This window comes from Chlamydotis macqueenii, chromosome 6 (assembly GCF_036417535.1).
Source record: "Chlamydotis macqueenii isolate bChlMac1 chromosome 6, bChlMac1.mat, whole genome shotgun sequence".
Taxonomy (NCBI): domain Eukaryota; kingdom Metazoa; phylum Chordata; class Aves; order Otidiformes; family Otididae; genus Chlamydotis; species Chlamydotis macqueenii.
Genome location: NC_141561.1, coordinates 6,273,745 through 6,294,132, shown reverse-complemented (window position 1 = coordinate 6,294,132; position 20,388 = coordinate 6,273,745). Strand labels below are relative to the sequence as shown.

Sequence of the window (20,388 nt, the reverse complement as noted above, 5' to 3'; positions counted from 1 at the left end):
TTCATATTCACATCGCTAACTGTGATCTAGATCAGTATGTATTAGTAAAATATAGCAAGTATTTTTGACATCGGGTCCTTCGTCTAAGTATTTGTTTAGCAGGAAACTGGCAAGTGGCAAGTGTAATTTGCTCTTGTAATCTTTTGCATTTGGGAAACTATTTACATTGGAGCAGTTCATAACATAAAATAAAAGGTAAAACTTCAGAAATAAAGAATAGAGAATCATTTATTGGAAAACAGAATGGATATGTTTAAAAGCATTTTGCTGTGTTATTTAGACATGGGGGAAAAATGCTACTATTATGAGCTGGGTGAGTTATAGTAATAAAAGTTTTTCCAAGCTTTTTTAAACACTTAATTTGCAGTTTCCAAAGGTCTCACAGTCAGTATTTTCTATTCTTATAAATTGACAGTAAGAGTCGGATCAAATCTTACATCTAGTTACTGTTGCAGCCTTGAAGGTTCCTAGTTACTGTTGCAGCCCTGAAGGTTCAATCAAAAAATCCTTGTTTGTATCATTGTTCCCCTAAGTTGCTTCTGGAAGAGATAGGATATGTCAAAACTTCTGTCGTCTTCCATCAAGGCACGGAGATTTTGATCTATAGTTGCTCTGAATCTTCCAATGAGACAAACGAAAGAAGATTGTGATGGCCCAGAGCGGGGTTTGGGATTTACCTTAGTGAACCTGAGTTGTCTGAGGCAACAGTTTAAAACTCTTTTTTTTTTTTTTTCCAAGTGTATTTATAATTGTTTTCCTTATTCCCTTGCTCACACTCCTTCCTCCTCCTCCTCCTCCTCCCAGGTTTCCTGCCACTGATCCATCCCATCCCATGTCAGTACCACTGCCTGTGACGAAACACACGGCTCATCTTTTGGACACCTGCTGGTGAGCCAATGGTAGATTTCTGTAAATGTGAATTTTAAGATTAAAGTGCAAATTTCTGAGAGGACTTAGGTTTTCCAGTATTTCCCTAGGCCCCCATTGTATGATTAGAAAGCTAGTTTTCTAAAATGCTGCCAGGGATGAGTCTGTATGGCTACGTGGGGCCTTGTGTGGCCTTAAGTAGTCAACCATTGACTTGCCCAGGAGCGATGTATAGCCATTACAGAGGGCAAAGGAGAATTCAGGTGTAGAGGCAACTAAAAGCCAGCATTTCACCAGGTATTGCAGTGATACGTGCACAGATAAATGCTGACACAGTGGCAACTTAGGAAACGAAAGCATTTGGCTTTAGCAGTTACTCAGCAGAAAGACTACAGGCTGGGGCTAGTGTTAGTTAAACTTTGTTGAGCTCTTTCCCTTGGTAGTCACTGCAATGTCTCTGGAGAAGGAGGATCTTATTGATTCACTGTTCTCTAGACTGTGGGTAAATACACCTGTTTAAAAAAATGAGAAGAAACGAGGAAATTTATCTGTGCTTTCAAATTTTAATGAAAGCAGAATACCATGGCACTAAAAATCTTTGTAAAATGGTCTATACCATTTAAAAATCTTGTTATTGTCAAGAGCAGCCGTTGTGATGGTGTCACTGCAGCCACGGATCATGAATTTGAGCCTTACCATAGACAGGTTTGAAAATAAATCTAGGTTTATCGACATATGAGAGAGGTGGTTTTTTGTGGGTTTTTTTTTTATTTTATTATTTTGTATGATTATATGAGGGTAGAAGGGAGAGAACTAGCAATTTCTTCACACTATATCTTCCCGAATGAAAAACGTGCTCGGTGCCAGATTATCAATACCCAAATGATTGTCTTCATTGTCCTGCTGTTACGCTGTCTTCATCCTATTGGGAGCTGCAAAAAAAAGAAATGGGGATTCAGCTGCTTAAGGGCCTATAGAAGAAACAGCCTCATGCATGTGATGTCAAGTAAGAAATATTATGTGCAAGTGTTCAAATGATTTATTGTAGTTACTGTATTTTCTTTGGAATTTTTATGTAATTACGACAAAATCACAATCCACTTTTTTTTTTTTCACAGTTTTGACTTAGGTAACCAAAGTTTTTATTAACCAGGGAATGAAGAACGTGTTATTGAAAGGGATTAAGCAGTGAAATGATGAATGGAACTGTTTCCAAAGCATGCACATAAAGTGATATCATCTAGCTAAGGCTGATTTCTGCTCCATCGCTTCAACAGGAAAATAGCTATATTGCTGAAATGATTCGGCTTAGGCTCTATTATTTGTGGTGGCGCTTGACAGTTATGGAGTTGGAATTCAATTTCTTTCATCTAAAGCAGGTGTGCCTTAAAAAAAATCACTCTATCACTTCTGTATAACGCATGGAGATTGTTGGCTTCTTGCCTGAAAGCATTTCAGTGCACTTACCCCATTTTCATACAGCAGAAGTTGTCCGTGAATATCATCTTGGTTTAAATACATGAGTGAATTTTCTTTGCCCCAAAACGAGATAATAGATGAAAAGAAAAGCTTTATTTTATGCTAGCACATAGATTTAAGAACCCATTTTGAAGGGCAGTTTTATAGAAATCTATATCACAAAGCACATAAAGATGTTGATACTAATTTATTATTCAGGACAAGAAGAAATGTGCTCCTTAATCTTGATGTATCTGTATTTGATATGACAGGTTAACCTTGATATTAGCATCCATGTATCCAAATTTTACTTCCCTGTTTGACTCTAAAATACCTTACCTTAGTTTCTGATAGTGATGTATCCAGGTAGCAGTTGTTTATTTGTGAATTTGTACATGACATATTTATTTTATATGAAAAGAGAGCGTACTTCTACAAGTGCCTGCTGGGATTTAGACAGGTTTTGTTAGAGACAAGATTTGAGTTTACATGGAAAAAATGTGTGTAATATCTAGAAGAGTAATATATATTTATTGAGGTCAAATAAAAGTGTATGTGCATGTCTGTGTCATATTACCTGTTTCCATATATCTTTATACACATTTATACAAACATGTATCTGGATCTTAGATGTGTATATATTTGTATGTGTGAATGTATATATAATCATAGAATCATTTAGGTTAGAAAAGAGCCTCAAGATCATCAGGTCCAGCTGTTAACTTAACGCTGGTTTAGTGGTCCACCACAAAACCATGTCCCTAAGCTCCACATCTACATCTCTTTTAAACACCTCCGGGGATGGTGACTCAACCACCTCCCTGGGCAGCCTGTCCAGTGCTTGATAACCCTTTTGGAGAAGAAATATTTCATAATATCCAACCTAAACCTCCCCTGCCACAACTTGAGGCCATTTCCTCTCGTTCTATCACTAGTTACTTGGGAGAAGAGTGCAACACCCGCTTCCCTACAACCTCCTTTCAGGCAGTTGTAGAGGGGAATGAGGTCTCCCCTTAGCGTTCTCTTCTCCAGACTAAACAATCCCAGTTCCCTCAGCCGCTCCTCACAGGACTTGTTCTCCAGACCCTTCACCAGCTTCATTGCTCTTCTTTGGATGCAGATATACAGGTATGTTTATATATAAAACAGGATGTATTATGAAACTTAAAATGCTGCAGAAGCCCTGTCCTACTTTCTTTTAGTAGAAATGTGTGAAGGAAGCTGGAGCATATTTTGGACCAAACAGGGCAGAAAATTCTAAGTATTCATGTTACACAGACCTGTCTGCAGTCACCCTCAAACCCTGTTCTGATGGATTGTGTCAACTGAAGTCAAAACGTATCAGGGGAGACTTTCAGTAGACTGGTTCCTCCTGTGTTTGTGAAACACTAATGAGAGCTTAAGAAAAACATTGTGATTTCCAAACCAGTAATGCTCTTCTGTCCCACTTAGACTTACAGAGAAGATATATTTTTATTGCAGGGAAAACATCAGCAAAAGTCCCGAATTAACACCTTAATAAGTTTTCTTTCTTCATAATCTTCTCTCAGATTCCAAGTGTGTTCAGTATTCAAACACACTACAGATTTTAATTTTACTCTGCACTACCATGGTTCTTTAAATCCTGTAAGAACCAGTTGCAGGCTTTTGTCATCAATGGGATGGAGCGTATGTGGAGACCTCCAGGCTAGCAGGGACCCCAGCTGGCGATTTCACCTGGTAGGGCACATCTCCCTGCGGATTTATCCGGGCACGCCTGGAAGCCCAAACTCTTGAGTGCTTCCACGTCTACACTAACTACAGTGTACCGAGATGCCTCTGAATAAAATCGGAATACATGAACAAATATTTGTGTTAAGGTGTTCGGTGATACGATGAGGAAGTCACAGTCGTTTTTCTTGCTTAAATAGCATTAACTACTCTTACATTTCTTTGTAATAAGCAAGCAAGTAGTCTGACTGGCATACATCTGCAGCTCTATACTGCTTATATTTGACTTTCCCTTTTTTATCTGATATTACTTCCATTTATTTGTCAAATAATTTATGAATAGGCATGCCATTTTTCTCTAAAACTCCACAAATGACTAGCTTGTACATTCACAAATGCTGAATACAGCTTGAATAACGTGAGCACCATGATTTGTGGTTTAATGTCTCTTGATATATAAAGGAACAAAGTAATAATGATGTTAAGGTCACTAACTGCAGGAAAGGGTTGCCTAATATGAGAAACTGTTTATTAAAAACATTTTGTATTTTGAGGCTATACTGAAATCAGTAGTGCTTTTGATCTTTGGAAGGCAGGCACTGGGTTCATTCATAGGGAATGAATGGCCTGTTGCCGTTCGATTCACTGGTAAATTCCAGTGTTAAAAATATCTGCCAAAATATTTGCCTTTTCTTAATTATTATTTACTGTAACAAGCTGCGCTTCTCAGTACCTTTATGCCTTAGAAAAATATTCAACAGGCAGGCAAGTTTAGCACGTTGATATTTAAACTGCTATTGGGAAAATACACCATCACAATAGCTTGTAGTGTAATATTATGTACCACTTATACCTAACTAGATAACATTGTTTAGCTTAAATTAGTTCTGTTGGCTTAATTAATGCCATTACTTTTAATCCATTTAGAAATGAAAAAAAAATCCCAAGGAAAGTGGGATGGTATCAGGTAGGACGAGAGATACAGTATGAATTTCAACTTTCTGAAAAGCTCCCTGTTGTACAAATGATGCAGTGATTGCCTTAGCGTCTCCTGGGACTCGTGCCGAAGTTTTTAACTGTGGTTCCACTGGAAAAGAGGTCTGTTTAGCCTGTTTTGTTTAGGTCACCCCTTCCAGCCCTGAGCAAATGTGCTCTAATGGCTGTTTTGAATGTAAGTGCCAGCAGGAGCATTTGTCTTCACGTCTGCCACAGAACTTGCTAAATTATCTGGATCTCTCAAAAACTCAATACAAATTAAAAATACGCAAATGGTTTCTAAGAGAGTGATTGCTATTCTAGCAAGTTCATTAGCCTTCTGAGGGATGCAGTTGGCAGGCTTTGTTTAGCAGAAGTCCAAAACAAAGTAAACTAAAAATGTCAGAAAATGAATTGCAAATCACTTGGCAATATAAATGTGAGAGCTAGGACACTGATGATGAATAATTTGGGAAAATTCATCTTATACCTCCAGGAATCTTAACTGCACAGAGGAACTATACGGAAGATTACAGCAGAGGAAGGGGAATAACTTGATTAAGCAAACACGGGCTGTCCAGCTTTTCCAAGCGCACTGGCAAAACCAGACTCCAGACACTATTTAGTTTGTGGCAAAAAAGGAGTTTTGCAGTCAGGCTTTTTTTTTTTTTTCCAGCTCCCTGTATCTATGTCCTTAGTGTTTTCAGTCTAGACTCTGAAAAAAAATGCTGCTGAGAATGAATTTTTCACTCTAATTTAGTGAGACTAAGTTGAAGACCAGAAATGAAGTTCAAAGGAGGAGCTCAGTCTCCTAACCTGGGGAAGTGGCAATTGCCGTGCGTCTCCTTCCCTGGGCAAGGGAGGTGGGCGAGATTCAGTGAACTGCAGGTGCAGTCACCGGGAGCATCCCGTGTCAGCTGCTGCTGCCAGAAGGGAAGAGGCTGCTCAACTCCAATTTAATCCTGTTTTTTTTTTTCTGACAAATTTTACATGCCACTGTTACTGTATCGTTCCCATTATTTGAAGATTCATAACAGAAACAGAGAAAAGCATGAGTTTTAACTCCCATAACAAAACACAGTGGTAAATCTAACGAGGAGAAAAGATCGCAGATGACACAGGCAAGGCTAACACACTCAATGCCTTTTCTTCAGTCTTCAAGGAAAGGTTAAATGTGACAAAAGGCTTAACATGATCGGAATTAACAAAGGAACAGGAATGCAAAGGAGAGTAGGGAAGGAACTGAGTGTTTAGATTCAGAAAAGTCAGATTTAAGGCCTGTTTACAAGGTTAAATGATCAAGCTATAAACTGAGATTTGGATTTATGGCATACTATCTACTGTGCATTAACTCACCATATGGAAAGTCTTAGTCTGTGAGAGGAGCTTTACATGAAGCAGCTTGTCCAGGTCAACAGGGCCTCATAGAGTTTACCCCAGCCTACTTAAAGATGTATTTTCCAAACCAGCAGTGATTTGCTTTGAGAACTCCCAAAGGATATAAATAGTCCCAATAAACATAGCACGTATCTTTAAGTGAGAAAAAAAAAAATAGGAAAAGCAAAGGAATGACAGCCAAAGATTCAGATTAAGTTGCTATCTGGAAAGATGTTAACACAAATTATTAAAAAATCAACTTATAAGCCCCTCAAGCATAGTAAAGTAAGCAGCCACCAGGAGCATGTACGTTTTTGACTTTAGGGAGACTTCTGACATGACTCAGACAGTTGTGCCAGTAAGTATGATTCAGATGAAATAAGTAACACTGTTTGAGAAAATGTTATCAAAGAATAATTTTATCAATAGTCTGTTGTCAAGATAAGTACCCATAGGCCCTGATTTTTCTACCATTTGCTACTTGCATTAATATTTTGGACAATGAGATGTCACATTTTTTAACAATGTCACACTTGGAGGCAGTGCAAGCAGCCTTAGAATTAAAAATCTTTTTGATAAATGGCTGAAGCAGCTTGAAATCCATAAGACAAAATTAAGTAAAGACAATAAAGGCGGCATTTACACAGGAAAAGTCAACTGCACAAATGACAAATGAGTGATAACATATTAGCACTGTGGAAAAGACTGAGTGGGTTGCAGTGCTATCACAGAAAAATGTAAATTAGGAAATTTTTTTTTACGCTGAGGGCAGTGGAACACTGGCCCAGGTTGCCCAGAGAGGTGGTGGATGCCCCATCACTGGAAACATTCAAGGCCAGGTTGGCCGGGGCTCTGCGCAACCTGATCTGGTTGGAGGTGTCCCTGCTCCTTGCAGGGGGGTTGGACTGGATGGCCTTTAAAGGTCCCTTCCAACCCAAACCATTCTGTGATTCAATGATTCTATTAACTCAGCTACAGCACACTAGGAAGGATATGGAGAAACTGGAGGGAGTTTAGACAAGAGGAAGAGAGAACAGGGTTTGCAGCTTGCTCGGTTCAGCTTAGGAAAATGGAAGAAAATCAGGCAGGGGAGATTCCAATTGTCTTCAAATGTGTAAATGTCGTTACTAAAAGAACTGCAATAACTTTTCTCTGTGCCCACCAAGGTTACCCCAAGAAGTATCAGTTTTACTTGCAACAGATTGGGTTTATATTCAGCGCTAGGAAAAACAAAACTGTGCTCTAAGAATGTCGTTAAATATTTGGACAATTTACTTACATAAGTAGTGAGATTTTCACAACTGCCAGGTTTGGAGAAGTTGATAAAAGCCTCTTCAGATTGTTCACTTTAACCTGATCCAGCCTGGTAAATTAACTCTTGGGAGCCCTGTCACCCCAACTTTTCTACGGTAATATGGGTACGAATTCCTATGTTTACAGTTTACAATTTCCTAGTAATTCAGCTTTTGTATTTTAACATCTCTCATAATTTTGGCTTTTGGAGGGGCAGCTCCTTTGCTTTCATATAATATAAGCCATGTAATTTAAACTAGGCACCATTAAATCCATCATTTTTATTACTAACTTTGATTTTAGCTTTCAGCAGGGCTCACGGATTGAAGGAAACCTGTTAGTTCTCTTCTATTCGAACATTTCCTTCTTCACATCAAAGCAATGCATGTCCAAATCAGTGCAGCCAATCAGTATTTCTGCAGAATAAGCCATGAAAATGAAGAGTGCTTCAAACAGTCTTAAAAAATGTGAGATGAATCATTGCTAGAGAGACCTGTGTGTTTACACGTATCGTTGACGGCTTGGCGTTTTGGACGTACATAATACGCAAAGTCTTTTTCTACTTTGTTTTTCTTTCAGGAATTACTTACTGTGTAATAGTTTATTCATGTGAAAAAGGAAACCTGTTTTTTTTTTATTTAATGTTTTCTGTTAAGTGCAACAAAGTTCTACTTCATTTGTGAACTGACAAATTACTTCACACTTCCATAGCTAGAATAATGCTCTGCAGCAACCCTGGTAATTTTGGTCTGCTGTATCACAAACGGCAACTCTTGATCTACCCAGAGAAAGTCTCCTAGATATAAACACCTGCAGACAATAACTCCAGTTTATCTTGGCATATTCCTGCTTCCATTTAGACTACTTCTGTTAATTATTTGAGAAAATGTGCACCATATTTTCCTAGGCTGCAGCCAAGCTGTTTAATAGATTTTTTTTTTATATATAGAAAATTACAACACGTACTCATCTTATCTACATCAGCTGCATTTCAGTATTGATGTAGGAGCTGTAATTTAGTATGAGAATGTACTTCTTAAGAAAATCCATACAGAACTTTAATTCTGATATTCAAATCTAATTATCATTAACAGAATAAGTTGTCTATCTGAATAGATTTTACTGCTCTCTCTTAATGCATCATGTAATGGAAATGAAAATATGTTGATTTTCGCCCCTGGCCTTTCGGTATAGAAAAATGACAGGGCAACCTGCCTTTTTGAAAGCTGGAGGTTGGGCCAGTCGCGACATCTGAGCGTAATAGTGTTTGAGTTACGGGAAATGACCGTGGCTTAAAAACGTGGCCCTTAACAATGGCAAACATGTAAAACATTTTGGTGTTTGTGATTCTGGAAGGGAGAAGACTCTCTGAGAAACAAGGGGTGCAGGATATGAAGTAAAGCAGTGCTCAAAATAGAAGGGGAAATTCAAGATGACATTTACAGTGTTTAGGCACAACAGGTGAGACAGAAAAAAAGGTTTTGTCTTGGTAGTGATGTGGGGGATAAACTGGACTCAGAGACATACACTGATGTGATGGTCTACTCAAGCTCAGTTGTTGGATGTACTATAACTTTGCAAACCATTCTGGTAGTTGGACATGGCTTATTGGGATTTTTGGGGGGCAAGGGTAGTGTTTGCCCAACTCAGTGCTTCTCAAATTAATGTAAAAAAAAAAGTTTGCATGAACTGGACTTCAGTTTGCTTTCGTCAGTGCCAGGAAGAAATAAATCATTGTTTCTTCATAAGGCAACTGGAAAAGCTATTGCAGCAAGAAGATACAGAGCAGGCAAGGTGCCTCCTATTTTGGTGGTCATCCACCTTGGAAGGGCACAGAAGATTTAGTCCCATCAGCTCTGTTTGAGCGTAGGCAGGAACACATGTTTGGTAGTGGAGTAGCAAGTGTTAACAGGGGTTAGGAGAGTTCATCTTGGGAAAAAGCCTCTAAAAAAGTTACGTTGAAGAGAGAAGTGGATCCCTCTCTGACCAGAGGAATCTTGGTTTTGGTGTTTTGCCACTTTTGGATAGGTCTACAGTGGCTTTTAATGTACAGTTTGAGGTCAGGCTTAGCAAGACGAAGCGGGTGTCTGTGGACATGGAGAACTGGAATGGAGAAGGAATGAAGAGGAGTCATTGGTACCTGCAGACCTCCCAGGCGCGAGGCTTATGAATTCGTGTTGTGAACAAGAGGCAAAGTTGGGAAGGCAGAGGGGTGAAAAGCAAGTGGAAGGGTGTCTGGTGGGAAGGAGCAGGTTGCCCTTGTATCTCAGAAAAGCTTCCAGGCTTGGGCTGGGCTGCCACCAGGTGTTTTTCTCCAGGGTTTGCTGCACAGATGATTAGTGGGTGTGGACAGGAGCACTGTGTTAAGGATGACCCGAACTACTAGAATAGACATAGCTTTTGTGGGTTTTGTATTTGAAGTATTAAACTGTTCCTTAAGGGAACTTGGATACAGGGTTAGTTTGGCAGCTTAGCAGTCATTAAACTTCCTTTAAACTATTTTATAACCTTATTTACATCTTTCATAAGATTAACATACTTTAATCCATTTTCCTGTAAACTATTTTGGTTACATTTGGTTATTTTTGTCCTCACCTCACCTTAGACCTTACCTTCTTTTCGCATGCTGAACCAGTGTAGCCGCTTCTGCAAGCACAAACATTTGGTCTTGCGCATCTGCTTCCAAACAGACATTTTGGTTCACAAAGTGCTATAAATGAAAGATAAAGTTGTTTAGAAATACACTTATTCTACACTTATTCTTGTACTTAGAAAGGAAATATTTAGATGCTTTTGAAAATGTGACAAAACATATTATGATTCTGCAGTTTCATACAATGGAGGAAAGGACAAGAAATAAAAAAATATTGAGGCATTAAAGATGGTTTACCATAGGCTTTTTTTTTTTTGTGCCTATATGTCTGTTATGTTTACGATTTTCTTTTTTTTTTTTTTTTCCTTTCTCCCCAGTGATGGGGAAAGAGAAGACTGTGCTGAAGTAATCGCCTTGGCTCAGTCAGAAACTGATCAGTGCAAGGCCTAATTTTGAAAGCCAGGATACATTCTGGGCATTGATGGTTGGGTCAGATTTGTGCCAAAATGGGTTTTCTTTTGTTCCAATTGAAATAAAATAACAGCTGTTAAAAGATCTGTTCTTGACTTGAGATGAAAGGATGTGTTGAATATGTACTCCCAGAGGTGATCCTATCACAATAAATAAAAAGGAGAATTTGGTGACCTGCACACTTTACACCTCTGGAAACCAGGGCAGAAAAACATGTAATTTCATGGTCCCATGGAATCAGTAATGAGCTACTTATTCCAAGTAAAAAGGAATCAGAAAAACTTTTTTATCTTGTCTAGACTACTGGTGTACTTGTAGAGGCCCATTCATTTGAAGATACTCAGTTAATAAAAGAATCAATATTATTTTCTTTTAAGAGAGAAAAAAGGTAATCAATTGAATTAGTCAAATTTCAGCCAGTTTTTCATCCTCATTAGCAGTTTATGTTGTTATGACATTGTTTTGGCATAGGGGGAAGAGAACAGTGAATTCATAGGGCACCAATTCAAGAAGAATGCACGTCATTGTATTTTAATTAGATCTCATGAGTTAAACCTTCTATAAATATTGCCAGAATATTGTATCCTAGTTACCGGCAGTCAAACTAAATGCCTTCAACCAAGTCAGATGTGAATCAACAAGTGGCTTCTTATATTTTCTTGTGTGGCAGAGGCATATGGGAAGCTGCAAACCACACACCATGAAGAATGCTTCCTACTGAAAATAAAGTAGAAGCATTTTTATGATCCACTATGACCTCCCCCATCGTGGAGCAAAGTGTTCCATCAGATTTGAAAGAGTTTAATGTACCCCTACAAGGGGATTTTTCACAGAAAATCAACTTCAACAAATTCAGAGGCTGAAGGAACAAATTTGAGAATTTCAGTTTGTTAGGTTGTGATTTTGACGCAAATTTAAGCTCATGCAAATTCTTCGTGTTAAGATTAGAAGTCTTAGAGAGAGACCAGGCCAGTGAAAAACCCTGCAGTGGGACCAAAGCCATCCAAATATGATTCTCAGAGTTATAGTAATTGTTATAGTGACCTTGGAAGGTCAGCAACAAGACATTTAACAACATCTGGAATTTGCATTGGTTTTATTCTATCAGGTTATCATGGCAGCTAACACGCAGTGAGGAGGTTGAGATTTTGCCAGAGTAGTGAATATGAAAATCTAAATAAGTACACTGAACTTCAGGCCTGACAGCTACGGGACAGAGGAGCGAAGAACCAGACTGACTGCCATTCTATCTGTCCTAAAAGTAAGAGGCTGTAACCAGCTTGGCAAATTGCTCCTCTTAGGAGTACAGTCAGGTAGCAAGGGTTCCTGCTGTGTCAAAACTACTGACCCGGACTGTGTCCAGAACAAGAACACGTGGAGACCTGCACATGCTGGTGACCTTCAAGTGATCCTTTTGAAAAAGCCAGCTGTGTCAGGTGGGTGTCTGCTGTAGGACAACAGTTACCTGGAGTTAGTGCCTTGCCTTCCTAGGATGTAGGATATTTGATGATAGTTGATAGATTTCAGTTGTTTTGAAAAGGTAAAAGTGCTGTTTTGTTGAAACAAGATTTTAAGAAGCAAACTTGATTTATTAGGTGTCTGTTACAAAACACTCCTTAAGACCCAGAAGCTGCAAGAAGCTGCAAACTTCTGAATTTCTCTTTCTGAGGGAGGGAGGCCCAGGTTTGAATCCTGGGTCTGGATGGGGCAGCGGAGGAGTGAAATCACTCTCAGGCTAGAACAGCGTGCTCGTCATCTGCCGACTGCTACTTCAGCTCCTCCGTGAACTTTGAAGAACTCCGACTTATAGCTGGAAAAATCTTTGAGTTTCATTCACTGGAACAAAAAGGTTTCCCAATAGGGAATGCGTTGTCAGCAGAAGGGACTCCTTGTGCCCACACCAGTTTTGTTCCACTGTGTAGTAAACTGCAAGAGAGAGCTGTGTATGATATTACGATTATTCATTTGGTATGAACTTGTGCTGGGGAAAAATGGAAGTTGGTGCTCCTTTCAGCTTGGTAGTGGATAAAATAAGAACAGGTAAGGCAAAGACAGCTGGACTCTTCTGGAGACCCCTGTAGCAGCTGGGGCTGTTCTGGTTTGCATGGAACAGGCATTAGATAAGGTACCAGGCTTTTTTTCTGTCTGTGTTTTTGTTTTTTTTTTTATTCTCAGTTGATGCAAACAAAGGAAAAAAAGGGAAAAGATTTCCTGCTTTTTTATCCTTTGTTATCTGCCTGTCTTTCCCTCTCCACCCACTGCTTCCTGCTATAGTGCTCAGAAAAACAAGAGCGCAGTTAGGAGAAAAGTTAAAAACATTTTGGAAGAAAATTGGAATTGAAATCACAGAGGATAATAACATAGCTGAAGTTCAAATGAATATTTCATAAATGTATTTACAGGGGATGCTAAGCCACTAAACACTAAAAATGACACAGGCTATGTATGCATTATCCTGTACAGATTCAGCAATGAAAGTCGTTTAATAAGCTAAGCTTATGTGAAAATTATAATCAATAAATGCCCATTACAGAGAGAGATTTATCCTTGGGTATTAAAAGAACAGAGCTAGAATTTGCATGAGAACTACATTCTTTTTTTAAGATGTTTCTTTTTTTTAAGGTTTGAAAGGGTTACATAGCTAGAAGAAAGCTTGTCTGAGCTGTTGTTGAAGGCAGAGAGAGAACGAGGAAGAATGTTGAGGAAATTATAAGGCTGGAAGCTTGACACTTATAACATGCAAATAAAGAGGAGATATTCTGAAGGGCAATGAGGAGCTGGTATGGGTTCAATAATATTAGAACAGAAGATAGCAGCATGAATCTTAATGACGAAGATCCTTCACAACTATAACCTTCTTATACTTTATAATTAATTATTAGAATTATACCTTGATCCTGCATTCAGACCCTCAAACACTTATACACCTGGCCAGAAGCCTTCTGGCTCTACCGGGTTGTGTTTTGGCTCTATCTGTCAGGGTAATCAGATTCACTGTCAGGTCTTCACTGCTTTGCTCTAATGTTTCTTTCCTAGCTCAAGAAAAAGTGAGATGGAGTTAACACTGCAGGAGGCAGGGGGAAGCCACAAGCATGGAGCTTTAGACTTCACATCTAACATGGAATGGGAAGGAAATAATGATGAGAACATGGTGCTTCTGGGAGACTGTTTATGTGTTTTCAGAGAGGGAATTTTTTTAATATTTGTGCTGCTGTCATGAAAGCTGAAAACAGAGTCAGACAAAAAATATGTTCTAATGGAGGGAACCTAATCTACGAAGCTACTGGTTTCTGTAGTTGAGATATGTTGAATATTTAAACAACATTTTTTAATTTGTCCTCCTGAGAGGTAATTTCTCTACATTCGCAATACAGTCTGAAACTTGACTGTTGTTCCTTAAAGTATGACCATCAAAGTCATAGGATAATTTATCAAGGATAATGTGTGTATTCCACCGTACACCTTATTTGTTAGGACAAATGACCTATTTTATTGATTCTCTTTCAGAAGCTATTCTGTTCAGTTACAGATGAGTGGGGAACAAAACTATTCTCTTGACTGATCTCTTTATTTACAGTCTGGTAAAAGAGGAGTATTGTGTTCTTCTGTTACCAGTGTCTCCTAAAAGTCTCTACTATTGCAAAGTTCTGCAGTGTAGTGGTAGCCAGAGACTGGTCTTACTCTCTGAAGCATTTTCAAATACTTTAGAGATAAAATTATTCTGACTTAGACAGTGTCAATCTTCATTGCAACAGAACTGAAAATCTTCACTAGGTTACTGGCAAAGGTGATGTCACTGAAAGGTTGAAGCATTTTGGATTATCATTTCTGCCAGAGATCTATGGCCTTCTTTTCTGGTGAATGTTGGCAGGTAGATCTGAGACTTCAGTATTTTCACTTGTAGGTATTTAATTATTAGGGACCTAAAAGTAGCAAATGTCATGTTTGGCTTTTTCTGGTTTTACAGAAGACTGAGAACAGAAGATTTAGAAAAGATTTTATTGTGGCAGCCATACCTACTGCTGCCTCCAAACATCTTCTTGACCTGTCCATGCAGGCTTGGGCTTTGTGAGTTAGAAACTGCACTGATGAAGGTGTTCTGTGACTTCTTGCTAAAGATAAATCAAAAGTAGATGTCCAAGTCTTTTTTGTTGGCGTAATGGCCTGCTCTGACTAGCTATGTCAGTACAGAGGACTGAAACGATTTTTTTTTTTCTTCTGAGAAATGTGCAGAAAATAGTGGAAGTCTCTGTAGATCCTTTGGTTTGGTCATCCTACTGGGTGTGTGTTAGGAAGTTAATGAGGAAAAAATTGGGTTCACTGTGTAGATAAAACCTATATCTCCATTTCCATCTCTGCCATCTCGATAAGGGCAGCTGCATGAATTCACAGGCTGAAAAGAATGAAGCTGGCATTATCGAACCTCCTCCTGCCCTTGAAAAATACCCAGAGAAACAATCCAGGCCAAATTGCTTCTGGATAGTGGAGAAGGTACAGTGATTGCTGAGAAAAGTTATCATCTGGATTGTTACTTGTCAAGTGAGATGGAATTTTTGTGTTATCAAATGGAAACAATGTAGAAGAATAATATGAAAAATAAAATAATGAATAGATTATATAAATTAATAAATCCATATACAATACAATAAATAATATAGCATGCTTTTATATACTATATAATAAAATAAATTAGACTAATAGTTAATAAATAAATAATTTATTAGTCTAATAAATAAATTTGACTATCATGAATAATATATTGCTACTACTTTCTTATCTTATAATGTGAATGTTTTGCCCTGTTATTGAGTTTAACAGCCAAAGTCTGTGGGTAAAGCAGTGCAAATCAAGACTGTATTCAGCCCTGTTGTTGATCCTATAGTGAAGCACAGAATTTGGGCGTATGCACCCAAGCAGGAAAGGGGATGCCGAGCACAAGGAAATCTCTGGGGCTTAAATTTGAAAAAGTAGTTTTGGACAGGGGAGTGGTGTCATGAACCAAACGCTTCTTTGCCAGAAATGCATTGTTTCTCGCAGGGCGCATGGATTTCGCCCATGACTTGCGTGCTGCTGGGAGATGGGAGACAGGTTGAAGTAATGAGAGGGCACCAAAAGGTGTAACCAGAGTTGGTTCCAGTCCTCTGTGCTGCTGCGAGCAGCCTGCTCGCCAGTGCCAGAGCTGAGGCGAAGGCCAACGCTTATTTGAGCAAGGGAGGTGCTTAGAAGGCTTTTTGTATTTAGGCAGACAAATACTTTTTTTTTTTTTTTAATTGACTTCTGGATTTGGGTGAACAGACTTCTGTTAAAACACAAAACCAGACCTGTTTGCAGGGGTTACACTTCTATGTGAAACTTTATCCCTAACATCTGTGAGGATGAAGACTTTCTTGTTCCTCTGCTTTCTCCCTGCCTCACTGTGAACGCCCCTGAGCAACGTTATAAGACCTCACCATCTGCTCTCTGGCAATATTCTTCGCTTTCTCTATTTAAAAACCCAGAAATTCCAACCACTTGGTGATTATTTGGGTTTGCTGTGGGACCTAGGAGTTTCAGCCAGCTCCTTCTGGACAAAAAGCTGATTTAATTCTCCACTACAGTGAAAACATGGGAAGAAATAATAAAGCCAGAGTGTCTAGCAAGTGAACGGACTTGGAGCAAGGTTCCAAAGGTTAGATAGATTTATAAAAAGTTGCTTAGGCTTGTGTGCCTGCACAGCACAGCAGAAATTGTTAAGGCTAGTAAGCCCTGCTTGCCTTTCACAGGAATGAGCACGATTTGTTTATTTATTTAATAAACTGAGTCGAGAATATGTCATGAACCAATAAATAACTTTAAACATTACTATGTTTGAACTAGAAGACAGCTGGCACAAAGAAACAATTACAGAGCCATTGGGATTTAACCGACAAAAGATTTCCATAAGTAATTACACTCTGTGAGTGTGAGAGGAAAGAAAGATTGCCCTTTAAAGAGGATAATGCCTTGATATTTTCCTCATGCCCTTTCACTGCAAAGCTAATAACACACACAAACTGAAGTGACCTGTGTGTAAGAGGCAATAACGGGTCTCTTCTTGTTCCAGGCCTTCCAGTCTCTCCACATGCAAATACTTCCAGCCATCTCCGTTGTCAGTCTGGGCGTGTAGCTTGTACAGGATCCGGCTCTTAGGTTGGTAGATACATAGAAATTCTTGCTGTGCTTAATGCCATCTGGGTATACAAAATGTGCTACTCCATTTCCTTTTAATCCTGACCTCTCTTTTTTTACCTTCTATTTCAAATTACTGAATTTAAGGACTACTGCTTTTGTCTGACAGGTGGAACTCAGCATCCACGTAAGGAAAAGACGAGTCAGGTCTCTTTCTCCCGCTGATGTTGAGTCCAGAAATGTCTTTGAAAGTAATAGTTTTACTGGCAGCGTAAGACAGTTCTGACAAATAAAGAGCAGAATGTAGGTGCTAATCATGTCATGGTTGACTTTTACATGTAATACACACTTAGCAGAAAATTAAATGCGTAAAGATCTCCGGTGTAATGCGCATGGCTAGAGCAGTAATTAAGGCAGCACTTACGGGTCTGGCAGAGCATTCCTACCCATCCTCCGGAGCACGCGCAGATGTTTGGACCTATACATTCTCCACCGTTCAAACATTTCTGCAGGCAAACAGCTGAACAGATTGACATGAAACAAGTGAGAAAATGTACACGATATATCTAGGTGTTCAAGATCTGTCTGAAAGATGACCTGCTAGGTTTTATTGCATAAGGCTAATTTGTAAATAAGTTAATAAGTTCTATTCATCAGATAATCAGTGTTCAAGATTCTTTGATATTTGCTTCTTAAGAAATTTATCTCTGATGACTGTCTGCCGGCAGCTTTGCTATTTCTAATGCTCAGCTCAGCATCAGCTAAGAATACTCTCCATATGATATATACTATTTGTGTTATATGCATAATATCTGTTCCATATTATAAATAAATAGATTTTCATAGTAAAGTTAGGTATATTTATTGCATATGTTATTTATTGAGAGATCCTGAAAGAGTGAATGCATGTTTGGTGTATATATGTGAGAGACACAGACTTCCTTCAGAATTTCTTAATAAATTATTAGTATTATAATTTCAAAACACTGGTTTTGAAATAGTATTCACTATCAGGACCTAAAGGGTAAAAAGCCAATATTTTAATTTGGTTTACACACAGTGTGTCATCTTGATTATAAATTTGCTCAGTTTATCTGTCAACATGGTGGTAATGAATAGCCACGTGAGGAAAAATATTCCTTGAGAATATTTTAGGGTAAGAGGGTTTTTTAATTACATTTTTATGTATCTGGAATCAGATCTGGTAGAGTTACAGAGTAAGAATGCATCACTCTCCAAATTATGCACCAAAATGTATCTGGTGACCTTGAGAGTATATCAGCTTGGAAGGCTTTATAGCAGGCTTTAAATAGTTCTGTATTTTGAAATTTCTCTGTAAAATAAAACACAATATGTGAAGCTGCTGAAACATAAAACCAATACTTCAAATTTAATACTATAAAAATGAATTTCCATAACAAGATGTCAAACAGACAGCTGCATAAAGCAGAACCAGGATTCCCCTACACAACTTCTTTCTTTTGCAAGCATCAAATGTTTATAGCATTTTGTATTACCTGTACTTCAAACTGTTTTTCTCCAAACTGCTGAAATAGCAAAACAGTTTCTATTCACTAAATTGTTTTTTGGTATTAAAAGAAGATTACAATTGATGCTGACTGGCCTAAGTAATAACACTCCGTTTGACGGGCAGTAGCGGTACTTACGTTTATCGCAGTGCTTTCCCCTCCATCCCGACGGGCAGTCACAGACATTCGGGCTCACGCATTTCCCTCCGTTCATGCACGTGGGATCACAGACACCTGCAGACAAACATCAACGGAGGAACATGGTAGCTGAGATACAAGGGAAGACTTTGCTAGAGACTTATTCACTTCCTTTCAGAAGGTTCAGTTACTTGTAATTAAAAGACAGAAAAGTAATTTGGATTTGAGAATTCGAAACACAGAGGCTTGATAGCTCCCATAAATCCTTCTGGAAAACGCTACGCCTTGTGTAGGAGCTCTTTCAAGCGAGCTCCAGTAAGAGCTGCCTCACCAGAAAATGAGAGAGACGTTAATTACAAAGATTCTCAGAAAAACAAGTAAGAAATTTTCTGTGCCAGCTGTGGGCAGATAGAGTACTTGTTAGAGCTTTCGCTTCCTGATTGGAAAACATGTTCTCAGATATTCATTTAGATAAGAAAGGACTTGAAGAGGATAGATTGGTTTCACACAATTTTGGGAATGTTTTTGCATTCAACCAAGTTTCAAGATTAAGTAGATTTATTCCTCCGTGGCCTTTTTGCAATATTATTTGTTAAAGTACTTAATTTTTTACTGTATTCTTTCATATAAATAAGATGTGAAAGCTACATTGTTCTTTCAATGAGAGGAAACTAGATGACTTTTGTTAGATTACATTGGAAATGTAATACATCTAATTGTTAATTTTTGTGTCTCAGATTAAACTCTGTATTTATCCATATTGTTGGTTTACATCATCTAACAGTAAAATCTCACTGTTCTGGCAAGTCAAACAGTTGCAACCCCAACCTGCTCTGACATAGGGAGATGCCATAGGTGGATACTCAAAGTCCTCACCCCCTGTTTCTCTTTGCCTGTTATGGTAAGTGTAGGATGGAGCCATCAGAGGCAATGCAGTTTAGAAACAGGGCAGTGCTGGGGTGAGGGGAGTGGGAATGGTTTGCCTTTTAAATGGAAGAAGGTGTTTGATAACTGGGTGGAAGATGATAAAGCTGTGTTACGTAGGAAGTGGTTGGGCAGGAGTACGAGAGTCAAGTCAGCAGGAGTCTGACAACGAAGGTTTGAGGACACGTTTGTGTCGAATGGCTTCTACCATGTTTAAGGTTTTATAAGCAGAACGGGATTTCCTGGTGACTCGTTACCGACAGCAGTAATAAGCGTCAGTCCTCATTTGTGGGGCTGGGTGGCTGCCGACCACCCAGCTTTTCCTCAGTGAGGAGTGGGCTACTTTCTTCTGCAGGCACTGAGCAGGCTGAGAGCTAAAATGTAGCATCACAGTGCCTTTATTAGCCTTAAGGTTGTGATGTCTTTTGGTACATCAGCAGTAAGAACAGAACTTGAATACTAATGCTGTGGCAATTCTGATTTTCGAGTCGTCACTGTGTACAGGGCTCTGAAACTGCCAGAACCCCTCCTCAGACCTTTACTGTAGAAAATGAAATCCTGCAAAGAGGCTCAAAATTGTAAAATTTATTAAATAGTAGCATGCAAAAATACAGCAACTGTTATTTGATGGGAGAATAACCTTCTGTTCCTCTCTTAGGTATGATCAGGCATTTTTGGGTAGGTAGATTTAGATTCCCTAATTACTCCTGTGATGTGGTGAATGCTTTTGTGGCTTTTTGTGTCCTGGTCTATTCTTTCCGTGCAGATGCTGCTGCACTGGCAGCTGTTAGCGTTACACTGCTGCTCTTGGTTAGCTGCCACGTTTGCATTTTGTTCTGCACCGAGCTCGCCGAGCCTCCTGCATCCCTCAGCACAGAGACCTGCCCTTAGGCCGGTCAGACTTAC

At 38.9% G+C, this 20,388-nt stretch overlaps 1 protein-coding gene across 3 annotated transcripts in view; it reads right to left on the bottom strand.

Annotated features, from left to right (window-relative positions):
- Positions 1-210: 210 nt before the first annotated feature.
- Positions 211-20,388, bottom strand: part of LOC104484339 (von Willebrand factor D and EGF domain-containing protein) — a 186,239-nt gene continuing 166,061 nt past the window's right edge. For 2 of the 3 annotated variants that reach the window (XM_086751479.1, XM_086751480.1), the window contains exons 26-29: positions 18,559-18,654; positions 17,316-17,411; positions 10,293-10,390; positions 211-1,799 (exon numbers count right to left, since the gene is read on the bottom strand). In XM_086751479.1, coding sequence (XP_086607605.1) covers positions 1,785-1,799; positions 10,293-10,390; positions 17,316-17,411; positions 18,559-18,654 — 305 coding nt within the window. In that variant the 3' untranslated portion in view covers positions 211-1,784. The remainder of the gene's footprint in view (positions 1,800-10,292; positions 10,391-17,315; positions 17,412-18,558; positions 18,655-20,388) is intronic. The other variant, XM_086751481.1, reaches the window with a different exon arrangement.